Consider the following 22,787-nt stretch of genomic DNA (forward strand, 5'->3'; position numbering starts at 1 on the left):
GACTGCGGAGAATAAAATGCATAAACGGCGACTGCTGGCAAGTAAAATGAGAGTTTCTGTGAAGGTGCTAGTTTACCAGACAGTCGCTAGTGTGCAGCTGAGAAAGGGGCGGGATTCTTTTCAAGTAGCTTAGCTGTGATTTGCTGCATTCACAGACTTTTCTCCTTAAAATCCCAACCCTCTCTCTCTTTTTTTTTTTTTTTTTTTTTTGAGAAGTTGACTTGCGGCTGCTTCTCAGTGCGCACGTCAGCTGTGACTGGTCCCCAGTGCCTTGCGCTGACACCATGAGTTCGGAGGCTGATGAACCCAAGGAAGGTACGGTTTTTAATTATTTTCACAGGAGAGGAAATGTGCATGCTTATGTTGCCGGTGCCACTTTTGTGAGTGTGGAGAGTTTCTCCTCACTTTAGTTTTTGGATATTCAAAGGGGAGGGGAAAAATGCCTTAGCAAAATCATCCCAAGTCTTGCCGATTTTGATGGATAAGAAATTACTGAAGTCTTGGCACCCAGGGATATCTGTCTGTCTTGGTAATGGTAATTTACTTGCATGCAGAATACTGGTAAGTGGAATAAATAGTGTATTGAAACACTACTCGTAGCATATCGAAAGAGGAAGATTTTTTTTTAATTGGAAGTGCTGTATTTTTTCAGCAAAAGAGGAAGCTGCATGGGGGAGAAGTGAAAGGTCATTATTTTGGGAATAAGCTTGATGCCGCTTACTTCCCTGTCCGAATGAGTGTGCATGCATGCGCGTGTGTGCACGCGTGTGCATGTGTTACAGCTGAGGGGAGTGTGCTAAAGCTACAGGGTTTCATTTACTGCCTTTAGAGTGGAACGTGTGGAGGAGCTGGAAGTACGCCAGCAAAAATACAATTATTCACTAGTGTTGATTGGGAGGGGGTGTGAGCCAGAGTAGGACAGTAGGGAGCAAGCGCGGGAGGAGGAGGGCAATTTCCTGAAAGTGCCTATATACAAAAGAGCATTTATACAGAAGAGGGAACAAGGCAGTGGTGGGGTTATACACTGGATTTCTTAGAACAGAATTGATGTTTTATGGTTACGAATAGTCCTTAGGGAGCCTCAAACTTACAGAGACCCAGTATGGCTCAGAAAAATACTTTGAAAAACCCAACAGATAAGGAAGCAGTAAGGCAACCTAAGCTTTTTGTATTTGGTGAAAACAAGAAATTTTCAGAATATTTCAGATGGTTTTCCCCTCACACTCTGTACAACTTCCCCCAGTTGGAGAATAACATTGCCAGGGACCTGTATCTGCTTACTTGCGTCAAAGAATATTTTGTTGACTTGTAGAAATGTTAGCTTGGACTGAATCAAACTTAATGCTTATAATGCTGATAGAACCTGGTTTTAGTAATGAAGCACAATAGCCTGTGTTTTGATAAGAATTACAACAATGCTGTCTGTTTTCTTTTTTCTTCTTGTCGAATGAAGAGATGAACTCACAGGCAGCTTTTTTTCCCAAGAAGATTCTATTGGACAGATTTATTGAAAAGCAGAACTGAAAAAAATATTTCTCTGTAGAAACTGTTTGAAAAAGAGAATATTTGAATAAGAATGTGAGCATTCTCCCTCAGTTTTACAGCAAGAGAGATCAGCATGCATGCCATGGCATGAAAGATCCTCTGGTTTACATGCAGGAAGCTCCAGACAATTTTACCAAGTTAGCTATATTTGAAATGTAAATTTTCTTGTTTAAAGAAAACTCTTACCTCTTTAGATGACTCAGATTCTTAAAATCCTCTGAAAATATTTTTGTCTTTTGGTGCACTTCTTTTGAAACAATTTGAGATGCCAGGATCTTCATGCTGAAAAAAGAATTTGCAGCAGGTGGCTGAGACAGGAAAGAAAGGGTAGCTTTTTGGTTAGTTATTTTTAGCTGGGAAAATATTTGGGGTTTGCTGTCCTGCGATCAACGGTTAGAATAGAAAATAAAAACAATAGCCATTGTGGGAAGATGAGTACAGATATCATTGAGAGGGTTTTTCAGTCGGTCTGTAGATGTATTCCTGATAATATATTCCCATCTGTAAAGCAATAATTTAAAATATGCGTGAGAAAAGAGGGGTTAGTGTGTATGTGAATACAGATAAATATGAAGAACTGCAGCTGTTACACTACTTTACCTAGTCTGATTGTACAGGGCATGGAAGATCACCGATCAAAGTACTGAAAAATACAGCCAAATACCTGGGGATTTGGAGTGGTGCAATGTACGGGGCACAAAATAGGCATTCAGAGTTTTTCAACTAACTAGCTCTGTTTTATCAAGAAACTGCTTTTTGCGTAAAGAAAATCAATGCTTGACAAATTCAAACTGAATTTGGGGCTCAGGCTTTTGACACTGAGGGTATATAATGTTTTAAGTGGTTTACCAAAGTGGCATGGTTGATTTTTTCCTTTAGGTGCAAGACTGAACATCCCTCTCTGATTTACCCACAAATTATGAGGCCCAGCCAGGGAATTAGTAGGTAAAGCTCTGTGATAATGGAAGGGGTGGAAGGTACATTTGGACAATTATAAAATAATTATTTTGCTAAATTCTGTAATGAAAACATAGTGGCTAATCTGCTATATGCTAAAAAGTGAGAGGAGAAAGCTACAGGAAAAAATCTTATTTTGATGTTGTTTGTAAGAAAAGGCAGAATTTCCTATTTTCCTTAAAGCAGAGATGCTCAGGTGGTCAGGGAGGCACCAGTGGCCAGGAGCTAGTGAAGTGATATCTTAGGAGGTCAGAAGTTCAGTTGCAGCTTCCAGGCATGATGACTCTGACCATGTGTTGGAGGATCAGCCACAATGAAAGGACAGTTGATGGCACAGTAGTAGCCTTGAACATCGTGGATGTTCTGACAATGATCTGGTGCTGAAGTGAGCAATACTTCACTTCCAGTTATTTTATACAAGTGAATTGCAGTATTTGGAGAATATTGAGATGTCTGTAAAAGTGGATGTAATGAGTTGATGTGTATTATTTTTTAAAATCTGCGTAACAAGATCAAAGACCATAGGTTTAACTACTGCAAAAATGAACTATACCCATTGTTACAGTGAAATTCAAAATCAAGGTGAATTTTGAATGGTGAACTCCTAAAGATTTTCTTTTTTATAATTAATTGAATAAAGGTATAGTCTTTGACCTCAAGTCAAATCTTACTTTTTTAGCAGGAACTGGGAGTAAAAAGGGATTGCTAGAAGACAATTATTACTTCTCTGTATTTTGTACTAATTGGTGGATCTGGGGTATGCAGAGAGTATCTGGGCTTTTCAGCTTCTGCCTTTGATCTCTGCATAGTCTCTATTAGAATGCTAACATTAAACAGTTTTTTTTTCTCCTGTCATATTGCTTAGTAACATTAGAACATTGTTTGTATTCATTGTGTGTACCACAGTGCTGTGGTAAGTATCTGTGTGTGCATGCGTGTGTGTTGGTGTGTGTGTGGCATCAATCTGTATCGCATGTGGAGATTCCAGCAACTGTGATGATATAAATAACCTTGGCACATTTTCTTGTAGTTATTTTTGCCCTGGATGAAACAAAGAGAAGTTGCCCAGAGAAGGTGTGGATGTCCCATCCCTGGAGGCATTCAAGGCCAGGCTAGATGGGGCCCTGGGCAGGCTGCTCTAGTGGTTGGCAACCCTGCCCACAGCAGGGGGGTTGAAACTAGATGGTCTTTAAGGTCCTTTCCAACCCAGACCACTTCATGATCCTATGATTCTAAAGAGCATGGTAAAGTCAAGAAAAAGACTATAGAATTTAACCACACAGCGTAATTTCAATCTGGTGTTGCATGGTGGCATGTAATGTACCAAGGAAGGAAACAAATGGTTTCAAGTGGTTTTTGACTTAATCCCTTTCTACAATCTGAAGGAAACATTCTTAATGCTGTCATATTAAAAATATGTACCATGAATATACCTTTTTAAATACATGCCAATACCAGTTAGAATTACTGCGGTGTTAATTGTTTCCTTACATAGTATTTCTTCAATAGAAGAAAAATAGTAATTTACATAAAGCTTCAGAAAACTTCAGCTTTTTTTCTAGAGGTGTTATGTTGTATATTTAGAAATCAACAGGAGAGAAATCTAGTGTCTCAAAGGAAAAGTGAAATAATAACAGATACCAGACTGAATGTAATACATAGCCTGTGAAACGATGGCTATTGTATTACAAACTCAGAAGCAGTGAGAGCCTGCATTGAGCCTTTATTGTATTTAAAGTACCATATTTCACGGGAGAAAGATCTCTGCATTCCTACAAGTTCTCAGAGATTTTTTAGATACAATTAGCATTTTTTTTTAATCCAAATTAGATTACTGAGGAATGAGGTCACCTGTTTTGTTCCTTTTAGAGCTCAGAACAGAGACACGGGAGTTATAAAATCATAGAGCACTCACTGCTTTGAGAAGTCAGTACTCCCCCTTGTAAGTAGTCATGGATTTGCTTTGACATTTTGCAGTCACCTTTCATCGTGTGAAAGTTTTTCAGGGTAGAATCGTGTTCATTTAGATAAGAAATTGTCTGCTCTTGTGCTCCTCCAGGCCACTTATTCTATCTAAAAACATTGATGAGTCTGTATTGTATGATTCCACATCCCACTATCTCCAAAACCACCATTTGTTAGAACCTTTTATGCTTTCATGACAGTGAACAGGGCGGTCCAAACTGTGCAAGCAGAGCGTTATCCATACAAAAATGCAGCATGTACGAGGTGATGACAGTCCCATTTAATGTTAACGTTTGAAGTTACAGACTCTTTTCAGTCATAATTAGAATTAACTGTATGAAAAATATAAGATTAAACAGAAACGGGACGTCTCAGTGTCCACTTTTGGACTGAAGTCTGAATGGTTTGTGTGAGCTGTGGTAGCTTTGACAGCTGCCAAAGTTAAGAGGTTGTCCCCTTCTCTTTTGTGGTGCTCATTTTTCCTTACGAAGTCACAGGGAGGCAGCACAGAGAATTAGTACTTACCCCACATACTAAACCCACCTTCTGCTCTCATCCCGAAGACTGCAGAATGTGGGCTTCTTTTATTCACCTGCTCTTTGCCTACCCTCCCTTATCAAAACAACAATCTCTGCAAAATATGAAGGACAGTGAAACAGGCTTTTTGTTGAGAGTAGTCTGAAAAGTTCAGTTCAGGAGCAGGAAGAATCTGGCCCCAGTGGATGTGTCAGAGATGTAGCTTAATCAATTAGAGGATTTTTTCATTCCACAGATAACTTCCCTACTGCTCATGAAGAGAAAAGATTACTGGGGTCATAGATAGCATGTATGCAGCTCTATAAAGGAGAGCCGTGTAATCCCTTCCATAGATTATTAAAATTCAAGAGTAATAGGAAGCTAAAGGCAAAATATATAATTTTAGTACAGGAAAGAAGGAAACAAGGAAGCAAGTTTATGAGAAATTAGAAACAAAGAATGATTACTAACTGGACACTGTAATACTATATCACATATACGGGGGAAAGCATTCCCAGAGGTGCAAATAGTGAGGGTGGAAAGAAAAGCAAGAAGCTAACACCTTAATGAAGAAGGAGCAATGGGAAATTTGGAGGAAATAAGACCATGGTACACAACCAAGTCAGAGCTGCTAGAGTTTTTTAATGTTGTTTGGAGGATTGTATGTTTAATGAAGCAAAATACAGGAAACAGATAAAGGGATTTGAGGACAGGAATACAACTGCCATGGTTTGTAGTACAGATGCTGCAGCTCTATCTAGATGTGGGCACTTGAATCTGTCAGTAAGAGCACTGACAAGGCTCTTAAACAATAAGACTCTGGAAGCAGCTCTGCCTCTCTCCCCTTAAAAATTGAAGGAATGGTTGGTTTTATTTTCCTGGCCAAATCAGAGTAACCTTTAAGGTAACCTATTTGTGAATGGATTATGTGGCCACTGCTTCTTCTACAGGCTCAGAACTGAATGGGTTGAACTGGTATTTTTTGTTGTATACCACGTTTCGAAGTCCATATGGAGTAGTTGTCTTCTGTAGAACACTTCATACCCCATGTGTTTAGCAATCTCTTCCTTGTGCAGTTGGAGCAAATGAGGAAGCTAAGTGGTAACTTGAGCAGAGGCCATGGGATAAGCACTAGCTGTAGCTGGCAGGTTACTTTAGAGAGTCACTGAAGCTCTTAACAGGTTAATAATTTAGCTGCAATCGTTGGGTTGAATGCTAGATTGCTTTGAGAAAATTCCACTAATATAATTATACTTATGCAATCAAATCTTTTAATTCATAGCCAACTGCAAGACTCACATGTTTAATTTCAAATAAGATACAGTCCCTTGAGTTTTCTGGTCAGCAGAGAGAACCATGGGTTAATTGAGGCTGCAGGGAACTTTTGGAGGTCATCAAGCACAACCTTCCACTCAAGGCAGAGCCAGCTTTGAAGTTAGATCCAAATTCAGAGTTAGATAAGGTTGCTTAGGCTTTTTCCAGTCAAGTTGACTATATCTTCAAGACCAATGGTCCCACAACTTGTCTAGCAATATATTCCAGTATTTCACCAGCCTTGCTATGGAGGTGGTAATTCCTTATGAGAATTCCCCTTGCTGCTGCTTGTGTCTGTTGCATTCTCAAAAATAGCCTGTCTCTGTCTTCTCTGTAACTATTCAGTAACAAGTTAGATATATTTATTAGGTCTGCTATTGGTTTTCAGGGTGAACAAACCTAGTGCTCTCAGCCTGTCCTCTGTATCATGCTCTTGAACTCCTAAACCATCTTGATGCCTCTCTGCTGGACTTGCTTAAATTTGTCAGCTCCTGTTTTGGAGAGATACTGGGGAGCCCAAAACAGGACACAGTACTCCACATATGGGAAGACAGTACTTTGTTTTCAAATTCTAACGTTTTTTTCCATCTTACAGGATTGATTGATTTACTAAAGACTTAGTTTCCCCTTCTTCTTCCATTTATCTGCTGATGACAGCCTTTGCTATATTATAGTAGTTGTTACACCCTTGGGTTATTTCTTTGAGGAATTTGCAAACTATGTGCTATTATAAATGAGACAGAGATCAGGAAGCAAAAGTTAGTGAATCCCTGGAGAATCAAAAGAAGTATCTGGATAAGGGAAGGGCCTTGCACCTACATTCAAAGAGGTTGTATTCTTTATCAGTATTACTTCCAAGTATACCAACAGGCTAAATGAATGGCTTCTGAGTATTTTGTAATACATGTGCCAGGGATAACATAAGGTAAATCTAACACTCAATTACTAATTATAATTTGTAATTTTTATTCAGAAGCACGCATCATTCCTTTAATCAGTAATGATTTAAGATTTGGCCAAATCTGGTGTTAAATGTGACAGTTTCATAAGGGTTCTTAAATATCGCTTTTTGAGAAGCAAATTGCTTCCCCTCCCCCCTCTCTCCTCAGACATTTAGAGTCTCTGTAAACACATTTAGGTAATAAATAAAGCAAATTAAAACTATATTTAAGGTGTTATTTCAACCTTCTGGACTGATATTTTTGTTACAACTAGATTAGAAAATATGGTAAAAGGGGAGTATTTCACAGAGGTGTGAAAGAGCTACTAATTTTTATGCTACTTTATGAAACAACTTCTGTTTTTCTTTTTCCATACATCACACTCAATAGAAGAAGTAGTATGCTAAAAATAGCTTCATCTATTTCATAATGGTTTTAAAGCCAAAATGTCTTTTCTCATGTTTATGGATTGATTTTTCATGTTTGCTTATTGGGTAGTTCAGCAGTATCCATCAGTAGTACTGTTAGTAGTAACGGTTGCTGTATATGACTTTGTAAGAAATTTGAGTGTTTAAACTGACTGTTCCTGCATTAATAAATAGCATCAATGTGAACTGTAGTCATATATATTGGCATAAACACTGTTTTGTCCTGTGGGAAATCTGGAAGTTAGATTTTCATGTTTTCTCTGTCTGCATCAGTAGATTTGCCGAGTTACTTGGTTTTTTTTCGTGGTAGGTGTACACTTTTTCTTTTGTGGACACATCTCCATCATGACTACTGAGCAGGATACACTGTCAAATTAGTGATGCAAATGCAACTACCAGCAACTTGGTTCTTTTAACTGTAATATCAGCAAAAGCACAAGCCTTAAACCTGCTGTCAGTTGGGCACAGTCTTGTTTTAGGCAAGGAGGAGAAACTGGGAAACCTGTCCTTGGAGAGTGTCATTCTACATTTGGCCTTTTGGGATTGTGATGGGTTTGCCCTTGCCTGGTGGACAGCCCACACACCCGTTCAGTCAGTCCCCGTCCTGTGGCGTCCCGTCCTTGTGTCCCCCCCTGAGGATAGGGGAGAGAATTAAAGGGGTAAATGGAAAAAAGGACTCATGGGTTGAGTTAAGAGTAATTTAATAACTAAACTACAATAATATTGAAAATAATACTATATACAAACATACAAGTGAGTGATACACAGTGATACTGCCCCCCCACCCGATGACCAAGGCTCAACCTGTTCCTGGCCAACGATCCCGGAGCAGGGAGAGAGCAAAAACTGCATTCATGGAACGGAGATAAGAGTCCAAGCGTCCCAGACCGAGAGCCAGTGGGGCAGGGAGAGAAGGCCTTGGGAGAAGGACCACCTGCAGCGAGATGACCTGAAACAAAAGGGCACCCAGAACAAAAAGGGCCGATCTTCTGAAGGGTCCTCACCTGTCTACTGGGCATGATGTGTAAGTTATGGAATAGATTATTGGCCACTCTGGGTCTCAATCCTGTACCTAAGATCAAATCCTAGGCTAGTAACTGGGGCTGTGCTCCCTCCCAGCATCTCCTGTTTGAGGACAGCCAGAAAAGCTGAAAGACCTTGGCAGCGGTGTAAACATCACTTTTAATCAGCTTTCTTCTAAGCACAAATCCAAAACACAGCCTCTTGCTAGCTATTATGAAGAAAGTTAACTCTGTCTCAGCTTAACCCAGGACAGGCATGTTTTCTCATAGATTTTATTTTTCTTTGTAAGATTCCCTGCCTGGGCTGGGGTTTGGTTGGATTCAGTTTCATCAGTTGATTCCCTGTCACAGTTCTGTTTTGTGTTTCATTTCCAGTGCTTGACTGGCTAGTGATGAGAAGTAGAGAGCCCATGCCTCTGCATGGTGTGGCAGATTCTGTCTGGGGAACTTGGGATCCAAAATCTTTACCACAGATCTGATCAGCAGAAGCAATGTAGAGGATTGAATATACAAGTGAATAATTTATTTTTCCTACCTTTTGCTGAATTCAGTATTGATACCTGTAACTATACAGATTAGTAACAGAAGATCAGCGAGTCTGTTTTGCATAGCAATAGGGGAAACCTACATTTCAGTTTGACATAAAACATACAAATATTGGGGTGTCTATAAAGAGTCCTGTTCCTGCTAGCAGTTTACAGTAATGAGAATAAAGTGCAGTAAAGTGGGAGTTAGCATTTCATATATTTGAGAGCATTTATTCCTGAAAGGTTTGTAATTTGAAATCCAGAGGCACATTCTGAGATGTATTTTACGTCTCTGTGAAGGTCAGTACTTGCAGGTTTCTCTAAGACAGTGGTAGCTGACCTGTGATTTCAGTGGACCTGTAAGAACGTGATGATACCGTCAAGTCTTGATCCCAAAATGTTTACATTTCACTTCATAAAGGAATTCATAAACCACTGAATCAGTGCATGCACAGACAAGCTTCCACTTAATTGAGGTGTGTAGGAAAAATGCAGAAATTTAATTTTTTTAAAACTTTCAGCATTCATGAGATCTTTTTTTGCTTTTACTATATCTTATTTAACAAACTATTCTACAAAGATCACTTTATTTATAGAAGGAAGAAAATTTTGGTTTAATATTAACAAAAGCAAGTAAATGGTGAATATTTCAGCTACTGCTTCCAAGGGCTATTTTTTCCTGCTTGCAAAAGAAAAAATTAATGAATCTTTCTGTTCACTTAAAAACATTTATATTAAAAATATTCACTAAGAAATAGTGACTAAGACTTTACTTCAGAAAGTATCAAAGAACTTGAAACAATGAATCATAACTTTGCGCAACTGTGAACAGGAATAGTGGATACTTCAGGAAGGGGTAGAAATAAAGTTTAGCTCTTGTGTCTGTATCTGTGATAAGATGTCTTCACCAAGTTTACAACCTTGTCCTCAATGTTGGAGATGAGAGATTTAGAAATCTGTGATGCAAGACATCACTGTCCTGGTTGTATATTTAAACTAATCTTTCTTTGCAACAAACAGTTGGTCTTATAGTCAATTGAGAGAGATGTGAATTGTGGTGGCTTTAGATGTTGGCTTGTTACGTAGTGCCATGCAGCATGGGAGGAGAGGGCAGCAGTATGAGGTGAAGAGAAACTGTTGGCATATTTATTTCAGTGCAAAAATGTAAGCTAACTAATTTGAAATTTAGATTGATGGTGTTTTATTTTCACCACTTGAGGTATTTCCTTCTCTGGGTTCAAATTTGCATTCCTTCCTTCGTACTTTTTGGGTAATAATCCTGAAAGTCTCAAGCTACAACAATCTTTCCTGACAGTGGATATTCCTTCATAGCAGATCAGTGCTGCTTATTGCCTACACCAACATAGCATTTGATGCCTCTGTAAAGTGAAGAAGCTGGACTTTTAAATTCTTCAGTAGTCAACAGCTGTAAAAAACAATGCACTCAATCTTCTACGCCTTGCCCTGAGGAGTGAACTACAAAACAGATGCAGGTTTTACAGAATCGCAGAACAACTGAGGCTGAAAGGGACCTCTGAAGACTGTCTAGTTTTAGTCAGTAAAAATATCTGCAATATTTAAAAATAAACAGGATTGCTAGTGCTTTGCTAGGTATCAAAGTTCTCTCTCCAAATGATACTACTTCCTGACATAAAAGAACCACACATGATGTTTAACCAGAAGATTTAATTTTCAGAAAAACAGGTTGCTAACAGTACTAAAGACCTAATTTTTCGTCTTATGCTTTATATTCTACTAGCATTTAATGACATCAATGAAAGCAAAACCAAACTTTTAAGATACATGGGGAGGTGGACCTGTGTTTTGACAGTCTGAATTTATGCTTGAGAGTTCAGGTGCTGTTAAGTCAAAGATTTTAAAGGTGTTTGATTTTGGTTTTTTTTTTCCCCCAGTAAGTGTTATGTATAGAAATCCTTTGCATGCTTTTTCAGCTGTTTTTAGCATTGGCTTTGAATTGGAGATACCAGGAATGAGGCAAACACCAGTGGAACAAATAGGAGTCAAAGCAAAACCTCCAAAAGATAGACTGTGTATTTGGGTCTTGGGGAGTCAGTTCTGAACTGACAGCAAGGCAGCAAGGGAATGAAGAGAAAACACTGTCTACCATTGATTTCATGTCTGGAAGTCTGGATGAGAGTCTCGGTAGTTGTAATATGGATACAGAGTGTAGAGGCTGTGTCTACTGAGTATTGGGAGAAAAACTAAAACTGAGGGGTTGGTTTATTTTGCTCTTTCTGGAAGAGGAAAGTAAGGGAAACACCTGTTAGCAGTGGCAACGGAAAAGACCACTACAGCCACCAAGTGTAGTCCTCCAGAATCACAGGTATCATGAATAATTGGTGCAGAACAGTAGACAAAGCATATATTCTATGTACAGCCATGCATTTAATGCCAGAAAACTTGTCCTTCGTGCTATTAAACAGGAAAACAGGTAGTGAAAAATTTAAAACTGGAAAAGAGATGAAGGGTGTCACTAGTGTCCCAGGCCTAAAAAGAACAGCCAGTATTTGGTAAGTAAAATTCTGAGATGGCATATTTTCCTGCATTTTATAATCTCCATTTCAACATTGTTATTGAAACAAGAGTCTGGCCTGTAGCTGTGTCAATCTTCAGAGCCTCAGAAGTTTCTTTAGAAAGGAGAAGAGAGAAATCAAATAATGTATGTGGGGGGCAGGTGTCATTTAGTTTCTCAGGGCAACTGGTGGAAGATACAAGAGTAATATACATGAACAAAGTGCAAGCTAGTAATCCAGCCTTCTTTCAACACTACACTAAAAGAGAGATATCAAGGGACTCCTGTCCTGCCTGCAAGAAACAGACAGGGTGGCGTTTAGATTGACATTGAGAAGAACAGAGAACCAGAACTAGAAATACAGGAAAAACATTATTAACTACTTTCAAAGCCATTGTAAGATCACTCAAACCCTTCTGTCATTTGAACTCCATTAAGTGTCTGCTGTGGCTTTCTTTACATGCTATTCAAAATATATGCCCTTTGCATCTTGACAGAGAGGTTGCTACCTTGTCCTTGTAATTGACTTCCCTGTTGCTCTCATGGCAGATTGTCATCTTGTCTCAACCTACCAGTTTATCGTATTTGTGCCGCACATATCTTAAACCTTCTCTTAACTTCCTCTGCTGCCTCCATGTCAAATTTAAGTCCTCCGGTGCATTCAGAGTTCCCCAGGGCTGCTGGTCTCAGTGCTTCTCCTTCTGTATTCAAGACAAAAGCTCTTCTCTTATACTCTAGGTCCTATGCCTACGGCTAAGGTTTTTTTTTTAGCCATTCCTTTTGCCAGAATGGTTGTAAGAGCAATTAGATACCTCTTTTTAAACTTTAAGTTTTAGTAAAACATTCAATTAAAATGGCTAGATTATTTTATTGGAAGTGCCACTTGGGTTAGGGAGACTGGCACTGTTGCCTTGCTGCACTCTGGTACCTATTTCTAAAGATGGGAAAAAAAAAAATACAGTACCTTCTTTGGATTTGCTTGGTCAGAAGGAATGACCTAACATACACTTTATTTCCTATGAAAAGATTTGTGTAGTATTACTGTTGAGTGTGCATGGACACCTGGTAGATACAGAGGAACTTGATGTAGCCCTGAAATGGCCGACAGCTGAAATACACAGGCTGCACTTTTAGTACCACAGCACCTGCTGCTGCATTCCAGCAAGGATAACAAATGGTGGCAAAGGAGTGAAATACCAGATTAAGTTCATGACCCTACTCTGTATGACTGTAATTTTCTCTGTTTAATATGCAACATATTTGAAAAGTTTTTTCTAAGAGCAGTCATCAGAAGTTAATCTGATTTTTTTTTTCTTATTAAAGCTGCACTGTTAATTAAAATACATGCAGAGGCTCTAGGAAAAAGGGCTTTTAAGAAGGCTTTTAAAAATTTCTAAATCAGCTACAGTATATATGTATCATGTGATGCACATGGTGGCTGTGGGAAGCACAGGCATGTAAAACCAGAATAGCTTGTTGGCACAGACTGCTGTCTCATGGGACTGCAAAACTCTGCACTAACATTGCTGTTGGAAATAGCATCTTTCCTTGCCGCACTACCCAGCCTTAACCTCCAGGTACTTTTTCTGGAGATTCTCCTCACCTCTTGATCAAAAAAAGTATCTTGTTTTCTGTTTTTCATGGTTTGTTTTTTGGTTTTTCAGCTAGAAAGTGGGTCATCTTTTGCTGTTGGTCAAATTTGGGACATTTTAATACACTAAGGCTAGAATTAAAGAGCAAAATCAGGAAGCATATAGCAATATCATATGCATTTTGTAAAGCTATGATCAATGACTTCTTCAACACTTTATTGAGTAAAAAAAAAATGTGTTCCCAATGGTGTTACTAGCTTTTCTTTTATCTTTCTTGTGTTCCCACTGATGAATGTATGCCCACTTTCAATATGAGTATACAGATTAAACATCTGTATATTTCAAAAAATGCTTGATTAGCCATATTTTTTTTCCAAAACTGCTTGATTAACTGTTGCTTCAGAGTGCCTTGAAGCCTCAGAGCTGACTTCCAAATCCAGTAAGCCTGTTCATGCAATATTTGCTGTGCATTAGGCTTGGCGTCAGATTGGATATTTTTTCTTTTGAAGGTCTTCCAGTGTGAATGTTAAAATTAGTACACATTGCTTGACTAATTAACATTCTCATAGTATGCTCAGTTGGTAAAAATTATGGTGAGTGAGAATTTAGTACAATTTACTGTACCTATTAAAGCAACTGTAGGCAAAGGTTACTTACATTTATGAACAAATGCTTTGTATGCATTTAAAATTTTAGTTTAAACTGTTTTCTAGTGAAAACTGATATTCATATATAAATCTCCCTTTTTAAAACCACGGTGCCAAACAAAATATTTACTTTTCAAATAAGGACCTTGTGTACCTGCATCAAAAAAGTAAAGACATATGTGGAAGAAATAAGTACTGTATAGGGCCCTTGTTTGTTTTTTTTTTTTTTTTTCCTCCTTCTGCGCTTAGCCATTTACCTTCTGGGTTTTCCACTGCCTGATGGTGCTTGCCCAAGCCATCTGTCCTGTTCCAGTCCTTTTCACAGTAAACTCCGTGGCTGCCCTTGTCTTTTGTCACGCTTGCCATCAGCCAGTTTGGAAGTTGCAGTCCCAGAGTCTGAGGTTGAAGAGTGAAAGCTGTCAGAGCACTGTCTGGTCTTGCATGTCTGGTAGAAGCTTCAGTTTTCATCAGCTTTTGAAAAGCCAACGTGAACAAACGCTTGTGAACGCAGAGAGAGCCAATATGCTGAAGTGGCCATGTGGGGACTGCTGCGTTTTTGGATGATTACTACATTGCAAGAACTTCATCTGTGCTTTTAAAAAGTTTAAATTTAACACACCTCTCACCCAGGAAACTTTGAAGCACTTAGACAGGAATCAAAACACTGACTTTTCTGTTTTAAAAAAAAATAAAAAAAAAATCCAGCATCAGAAAACGTTCTTTGAAACCATGACTCACTCACTCAGATGTTTATTAAGAAGAAGCTATAAATCATGGTGGCAGACAGAAAAATCAGCTTACCTTATTCACATCTGAAGAATTCATAGTCTGTGTCCTACCACTCATTTTTTAATCTTATTGTCACGTAATAAGTACATTGTGAAAATTGTAACAGTCCTGGTAACAGGTTTATGACTATTTCTGCCTGTTCTGTACTTCAGGACTTGTTCATTCACCGATGGTAGTTAGCTCTTGCTGTGTATCACTGTTGGAGCTTTACCTTATTGAAGACATGTTTATACATGAAGTCATATATTTATATGCCTCAGTGTATTTATTTTTTTAATGTTCATGGCCTTTATCATTCCTGAAAACAAGTGTAGCCCTGTAAAGACCCAGAAAGCAGAAGGCCCCCCCCAAAAAAAAAGTAAAAATTGAGTAACTTTTTTTATCCCTTGATATCTAAGTGATCTCATGCTTCTGGAGGTGTATGACTCAGGGTCATATACACTTGGAGAGCATAGTGCTGTCAATCCCGCTTGATTTCAAGTTGTCTCCCACCAGGGAAATGATGCTCTGTCAGGCCAGCAGTCAGACTGAACCTGCAACTCATACAGCATAGCTGTAGCTCTCACGCGCAGTCTGTGGAGAATCAAACACACTCGTCCCACAGGATGCCTGTCAGGAAATCACTTGCCACATTTCTCAAAGCTATGTGACACAGTCTTTTAAATGCTGCCTGAGGCACTCAGTCAGTGCTGTCTCTTTCCTCCTAATCCTGGGTAAGTGTTCTTCGTGCTTTGCCCAAAAACCCCGTGTCATTTTTGGACCTTGCACAAACCAGGTACTAGTGCAGTACGTGGTATGCCAATCGCTAAAATGAGACTGGGTCTCATGCAGAAGCAGAGTTGTTAATGGCTTCACAGTCACATTTTCTCTTCCGCTGGGACTGTTGTGGCAATATACTGAGTATGTACACTAGAAATAAAAGTCATGTCAGAAAAGCTCAACTCTTGACTTGCCCATGGAATTTAACATGGTTCACTGTAAGCTTTTACTGGATGCTTTTTTTCTGGTCCTTCTTTATTACTACAAGCTTAAAAATACTCAGTGACTCAAGTATTCATTGTCAATGTACATGAGATTGAATACACTCAACTGCAAGTGATGTTGAATGTACTATCAACTGTTGTGGAAAAAATATTCTGCCTTGATTTAAGGCAGTGAAATAATCTGATTCAACTATTTTTTTTCCAAATACCTTTTTATTTTTTTTTTTTTTGTTTAAATAGAGTTGAGAAATAGGATATTTTGTAATAGGCATTTGCCACAGTGTGGAGGGAAGTGTACTGACTTCCATGTCAGGGAAAAGTCAACATCGCAGCTGTAAAGTAGTAGCCTTCTTGTACTTTTATACTAGTCTCCTGAGAGCTTATTAACCCACAATTCTAAATCTTCACTGAAAGTTTACACTTCCAGCACAGTTTTAAGGAAAACATGTGTAAGGTAAAATATTTTGGGAAAACATATCCAGAATGATACATGTCCAATATTTATTGACTTTAACACACAAAATACTAATGTTAAACACACATACTGTTGATTGTGAAAATTAAGAATTTCCATAATTAAAAAGCTCCCAAATTTCACAGGAGGCAGTCTCTACCAACTTGTTTGTTCCTCTAAATTATAAATTAGAAGACTTTGCAGGTGTCCCGGTTATCCTTAAGATCCTGTGAATTTTGAAGTAATGAGCGCAGGAGTTCCTCTTCGACTGCTCTCTTGTGTGCAGAGGCAGCTCTACTGAACATCATCATGCTTATTTGTATAGATTGTACTGAAAATGACATCCCATTGATTTCAAAGGGATATTTTTTGATTATACACTTTGAAAAAGTGAATTATAAAACTGCCCAGGAAAGAAATAGGAGCTTATAGAGCAGTTGTGAGGAAAAACTTTCTGCAAGATGCTTAAATTTAGTGAGATTACTTGCCCAAATTCTGGGTCTACCTGCAGGCTACCACAGCTATGTCACTACTTCAGTTTAAAGTGCAAGGATGGAACCTGTCAATACAATAGGTGTAGTCAGAGATTTATGCATCTTGGCCAGCTACTGTAATCACTCTTAAATGGTGACTGCATAGAATCAGCCTTAAGAAAACGAGGCTGCTTTAAGTAATTGCTTAATTGTGGATTTACAGGCTTATTTTTAGGTGCTTTCATCTGAAATTGTAGTCAGATGTTTGGAAGGGGATGCTCAGCTGTCCTCGCATTGGGAACGGGGGGCTGGTGATGCACGCAGCCTGCAGCCACCTCTCACTGGCACTCTGTGATCTGTGAGTCATGCATCTCCCAGGTACGCGAGCATCTGCGAGCATCTGCGTTTGCAGATACTGAGTTAATGTTTTAACCTCTTCTTGACGCATCCCCTGCCTTTTCGAGTCACAGGACCTTTCTTCTCCCTCGCTTTCTGCTAATTGTTCGGTTGTCAGTTAGCAGTAACGGCTACTGGTGTTTGCACTGCTTGCTCAGCAGTGCAATTTCCTTTCAGCTCTCTTTTGAAGGAAGTGAAACCACTGCGATGTACTTTGCATTCTGAGGTGCCAAAGCAAAATGAAGCACTGCAGGCAGGAGGGAAAGGTAACTGAGAAGAGCTGCTGTTATGGTGAGGAGGAAAAACCCATGTTCACTCTGTGATAGCTTCTGACAGCATTTCAAAGCGCATGATAAAGCGTGTGCTGGATTTAGCAGAATAAATAAGCCTCAGGGCAGTCTTCATCTTGGGTATTTTGCCTCTCTTTCTGCTGTCAGCATTAACAATTGCAATTCCATTTGATGAACAAGTAAGTAATAATTTTACTGTTTTTTAAGGAAGTAAGTATGTTCAGTCTGAAGGAGCTCTGTAATCTCACTGCTTAAACTCAGTTTTATTTAAGCAATGTGTGAAATACATTTTAGTTCTTTCTGCCACCAGCACTGAGGAAAAATTCTGATTATAAAATACAAACAGTTTGCAAGTTCCATTTTGGATTGACTGAAATACTGAAGTATGAAATTTACGTATTTAGCAATTAAATTAGAACCCATATAATAACACAGGGAAAATGAAGGTGACTTCTGCTGTATTGCAAAGTATGTAGAAAACAGACCATGCTGGGTAGTCCCAAAACTTGGACAGTTTTTAGAGAAATGCCATTAAGAGTTTAACACCTCTTGTAAGTGTGCAATTCCTGTTTTGCTTAGCAGTGGTAATTACACATCGAGCTCCACTTTGTCAATTGTTGAATTACGTAATGTAAGTTGTTTTTTTCTAAACTGTAAAATTTTTAGAAAACCGCCAAGTTTTCTGTTTCTTGAAATGGAGACTTTGCAGATCGTTATGTGTAAATTGTTAGAACCATGCCTGAGTGTTTGTGTGACTTGCTGGAGGCAGGTTGTATGGATTTCTGTTCAATTACAGTGGAGCATTCTGTGTGATAGAGCTAGCCTTTCATAAGAATCCCTATAGCATCCTGGGAAAGAACATTTTAAAATACATATATATTGTATTGTGGGGGGTCTTCTCTGCAAATTTATGGAAGATACTTTGAAACAGCAACTGCTGTTAGTACAAATATCTATATATCTTTGTGGAGTGTCAAAAAGAAGACATCATAAACAATTAGTAAATTGGAAGGCTTTAGGAAATTAAAGTTATGAAAGAACAATTGATATAACTGTTTTGGAGGAAAAAAGCTATCATTCATCTGCAGAGCTTTGTAAAGCCTTGGCTCTTCGAGTTCTAGTATTTGACCACCCTTTGAACTACTTTGATCTGTTTTATTTGAATAGTAACAGTTGCAGTTTTATATATAAAAACACAAAAAGTTAATAAAATATTTTCAGTTCAGATTGACTGCTTAGCATCTTTAACATCTTCCTGTATCTTTGTGGTTGAGAAATGTGTTTGTCTTATGATCTTGAGTGCTTTGCCCAAGATAGTTAACAATCGGTTCTTTGGTTTTTGAGTGTCCTCATGTAGTAAGACTTTTTAATACGTGCTCTTCATCCTTAAAAAAAAAAAACAAAACAACAAAAAACAAAAAATCAACCAACCAAACAAAAAAACCCAAAAAACCAAGTATGCACTGAAAGTCTTAAGAAACAAACCTGCTTGAAAGTTTTGGATATGACAAGGAAAGGAGTTTGTTACTGAGTTTCTCAAAGGTACTGTTGAAGAAAAAATACAGATTTGTGTCTCTCTAATGTCCTGAAGGACAAGTTCCTTCTATTTGCTGGAACCCCAGAGGCACCCTGCATCTGAACACACCCAGCTGCCCGAATACAAACAGTTAAGAGGAAACCTTTTCCAAATTCAGTGACTTAGTGTTTGTCATCTGCAGAGTTTTTGTTTTCATTAAAATAAAAAAAATGTTTCCAGTCCCTGTGTTTGCAAAGCAAACCTTCCAGGTGTGAAATAAATGTAAGCAGACGAAGCTTTCCTTCAGCCTGTTGGAGACTCCAGGCAAGCTGCAGTATAGAGGCAGCTGTCTCCCAGACTGTTCAACCTGGAAATATGAATTTCTGTGTGGAGGAGGTGCTGCAAAGGAAATGTGCTGTAAATAGTTGACACTGGAAACAGAACATGAACAGTAACATTTCACAGAACAAGTTTCTGAAAGAACATTTGGGGTCTTTTAAGTATTTAAAGAAATTACAAGCCAGTCACTGAGTATATTGGTGCAAGCAAGCACAGTTTTGGAGGTGGAAGTCTGTTCTAGGATCTACTTTTTTGGTCACAGAAGGATTTCTTTATAAGGTTATGGTAGCAAGTGTTAATGGCAATCCCTAGACTGTACATTTTTGTCTATTTCTGCATTAAGTATAGGACGTAGAAGTGTTAATCTTTACTTGCTTTCCTTGTGAAAACTTCTTCAGATTGCATCCAGAGCATCTCAGTATTGTTTGCTGTCAAAGGATTTTTGTGTTTGTATTGTATTTTGATAAATATGTCTATATATATGTATAAAATGTATATATATAAAATATAAGAGATATGGGGGGGTCTGAATTCACTGGTCATGTAAAGTGGCAAGCAGGAAAAAATTTTACAATAGTCAATTCACTGAATTACTATCTCTAATTGAGTAGCAGTGCTTATTGTCATGACATTGGGGTAGTCATGGTTTCAGATTTCAGTATGAATATGAGAATCAGATCAGACATGACTCATCTAATCAACTAGGGCAGGTTTATTGCCTCCATTTCAAATCCCATCAATCCATATATAGAGAGGTATTTTAAACCATTTTTGAGCAAATTCTATCTAATTTTATGTTTTCTCAAAAGTAAAACAGTCTAAAAGAACGTAAACCTAAAGACAACAGAGTTTTATGAATTGAGAAGATGGGGGTTTCTGCAACTACATACATAGCTTTGCATTAGTTTTGTGGCAGTTAGTAGGACTAACATGAATGCAGAGAGACATGGAAATATTCCTCAACTGTCCGTAGTATGTCTGTTATGAAGTATTGACTGCATACTTTTTTTTCCCCCCAGTGGCCACAGATGTCTTCAACTCCAAAAGTCTGGCCATTCAGGCCCAGAAGAAGATCCTTGGAAAAATGGTGTCGAAATCAATAGCAACTACTTTGATCGATGATACAAGCAGTGATGTTTTAGATGAGCTCTACAGAGTAACAAAAGAATATACACAAAATAAAAAGGAAGCAGAGAAAATAATCAAAAACCTCATTAAAATAGTCCTCAAATTGGCAATTCTCTACAGGAACAACCAATTTAATCAGGATGAAATAGCACTGATGGAGAAATTCAAGAAGAAAGTTCATCAGCTGGCTAAGACTGTGGTCAGTTTCCATCAGGTGGATTATACCTTTGACAGGAATTTTTTGTCTAAACTGTTAAACGATTGTAGAGAGCTACTTCATGAAATCATTCAGCGTCACCTAACTGCAAAGTCACATGGACGTGTCAACAATGTGTTTGATCACTTCTCTGATTGTGAATTTTTGGCTGCCTTGTACAATCCCTTTGGACCTTATAAACTCCATTTGCAGAAACTTTGTGATGGTATCAACAAAATGCTAGATGAGGGGAACATATAAGTACTTGTATTAAAGTTGACTGCCTATGCATTACTTGTAGATGGAACACTGTTGATTTATGAAGGAATAAGGGAGGATGTAAAAAGGTTTTTTTTACATTATGACAAATATTTCAAAAATATCTTTATTAAATTGATTCTTTATTATGAGCTATCTGTTACTATTCACAGTCCATCTGGAAGGACTGCATGTGACTTTTTTTACTGTGCTTTGCCTACAGAAACAGCTGGATAAAGACAATAAACCAGAAAGGTCCAAGTAGAGTAAGAGTCTTGCAAGACAGATATAAAAAACAAAATATGCTGTCAGACAATCATAGATTTACAGAATTATTTCTAAACTATTAAAGTCCAGTATTGATGGTAACAGACTATCATGGTGATGGTACACTTTATAATTTCTTTGATTTATTTGCAAAATATATATATTTGATTCATTTATAGTTTTTTATGCTCTCTGCACAGATCACAGCCTTCCTAGTGTTGCCCTTATGAAGCATTCAGTTTTATAATAACAGTGATGCTGTCATATAGAGTCTTAACAGGCTTGTTCATCTCCAGCTCAGTGGTGAAAACTTCCTGTCTGCAAGGCTCCAAGTATAGATCCTTATAGACCCACACAGATGCTTGCTTCCTTTGATTGTATGGGGATTATTTTAGGAATAAGCTACAGTAAAATAGTCTTACTAGGGAAGAGTATTCCCTAGAAACACCCGCGGTACGTAATTTTAACTCTGCCTATGATAAGGTTAAACACAGTGACTTATCTGTGCAATTCTTTACGATATTTAGAATCCTGCTAATAGGTCACAATTCTTTTTGAAAAGGTGTGTCAGTATATTTTATACAGTAGGCTGATGTGTATGATGATGTGAATTCAGAAAGCTTGATCATCTGAAAATAAATTTGAAGCCAATTTGCTTTGTGTACAATGAAACTAGAAACAGAAATTAGTTTGTTATGTTATATACCATTTAACTAATGGAAAAATATAATCTTGCATAATTTTTTTTTTTTTGCTTCTTTTCTTCCTTCCTACCTTTCATCCTTCTTCTCCCTTATCTTCTCCTTGCCTTGACATTTGGGGATAAAAAAAATGTGACTTTCTAGACACTGTAATGTACTGAAAAGCATGAAGTTAATACATTTCAAACATCTGAAGACTTTTTGTTAGGAAGCATATAAAGAATTTGCTGTTTATTTAATTGCCAGTGTTTTTGCTGTTTGCTGTGTCCTTTTGTTTTAATGAGTAAACCAAAGAATATTTGCACTCTGAACTTTTCATGCCTGATTTTTTTTCCCCCTTGTTGCATTTTATAGAGAAAACTTGGCCTGTGCTGGCAACAAAAGCATCGCAGCCTCTGACATATGGTTTCAGCATTACTTGTGATTTTTAAGAGAGAAAATTCAGTTTTATTTATGTTTGTTTGGTCACTACACTCTGAATATTCCCAGAAAGGTGCCAGAAATGTGCCAGCGAAATGCATGTTCAAAATTTTATACAAGCCACTAATGTCCAGCAGAGAGAGATTAATGTACTACTAGGCTGGAAAAACTGGGAACTGATGTAAGGACAGTACACCAGAATTTGACAAGAAATATGTTATTAGGTTGACATTTGAAGGTATATCATAGAATCATAGAACAGTTAGAGTAAGCAGGGACGTCATCTGCTCTGCTCTCGTGAGACCCCACCTGGAGTACTGTGTTCAGATGTGGGGCCCCCAACGTAAAAAAGACCTGTGGAAGCAAGTCCAGAGGAGAGCCACGAAATTGGTCAGAGAGCTGGAGCACCTCCCCTATGAGGACAGGCTGAGAGAATTGGGGTTGTTCAGCCTGGAGAAAAGAAGGCTCCGAGGAGACCTAACAGTACCCTTCCAGTACCTAATGGGGCCTATAGGACAGGTGGGAAGGCACTCTTTATCAGGGAGTGTAGTGAGAGGACAAGGGGTAACAATTATAAGCTGAAAGAGGGC

At 38.2% G+C, this 22,787-nt stretch overlaps 1 protein-coding gene across 1 annotated transcript; it reads left to right on the top strand.

The window, feature by feature from the left end:
• Nucleotides 1-290: 290 nt before the first annotated feature.
• Nucleotides 291-21,048, top strand: TNFAIP8 (tumor necrosis factor, alpha-induced protein 8). Its single transcript, XM_010073238.1, has 2 exons — nt 291-315; nt 20,247-21,048. Exon 2 carries the CDS (start codon nt 20,312-20,314, stop codon nt 20,810-20,812), a length of 501 nt encoding a protein of 166 aa, XP_010071540.1. The 5' UTR covers nt 291-315; nt 20,247-20,311; the 3' UTR covers nt 20,813-21,048.
• Nucleotides 21,049-22,787: the final 1,739 nt, after the last annotated feature.

Source organism: Pterocles gutturalis, unplaced genomic scaffold (genome assembly GCF_000699245.1).
Source record: "Pterocles gutturalis isolate BGI_N339 unplaced genomic scaffold, ASM69924v1 scaffold8172, whole genome shotgun sequence".
NCBI lineage: Eukaryota > Metazoa > Chordata > Aves > Pterocliformes > Pteroclidae > Pterocles > Pterocles gutturalis.

Excerpts from the sequence above, each read along its gene's own strand:
- TNFAIP8 (XM_010073238.1), top strand. The coding sequence starts at position 20,312 with ATGGTGTCGAAATCAATAGCAACTACTTTGATCGATGATACAAGCAGT.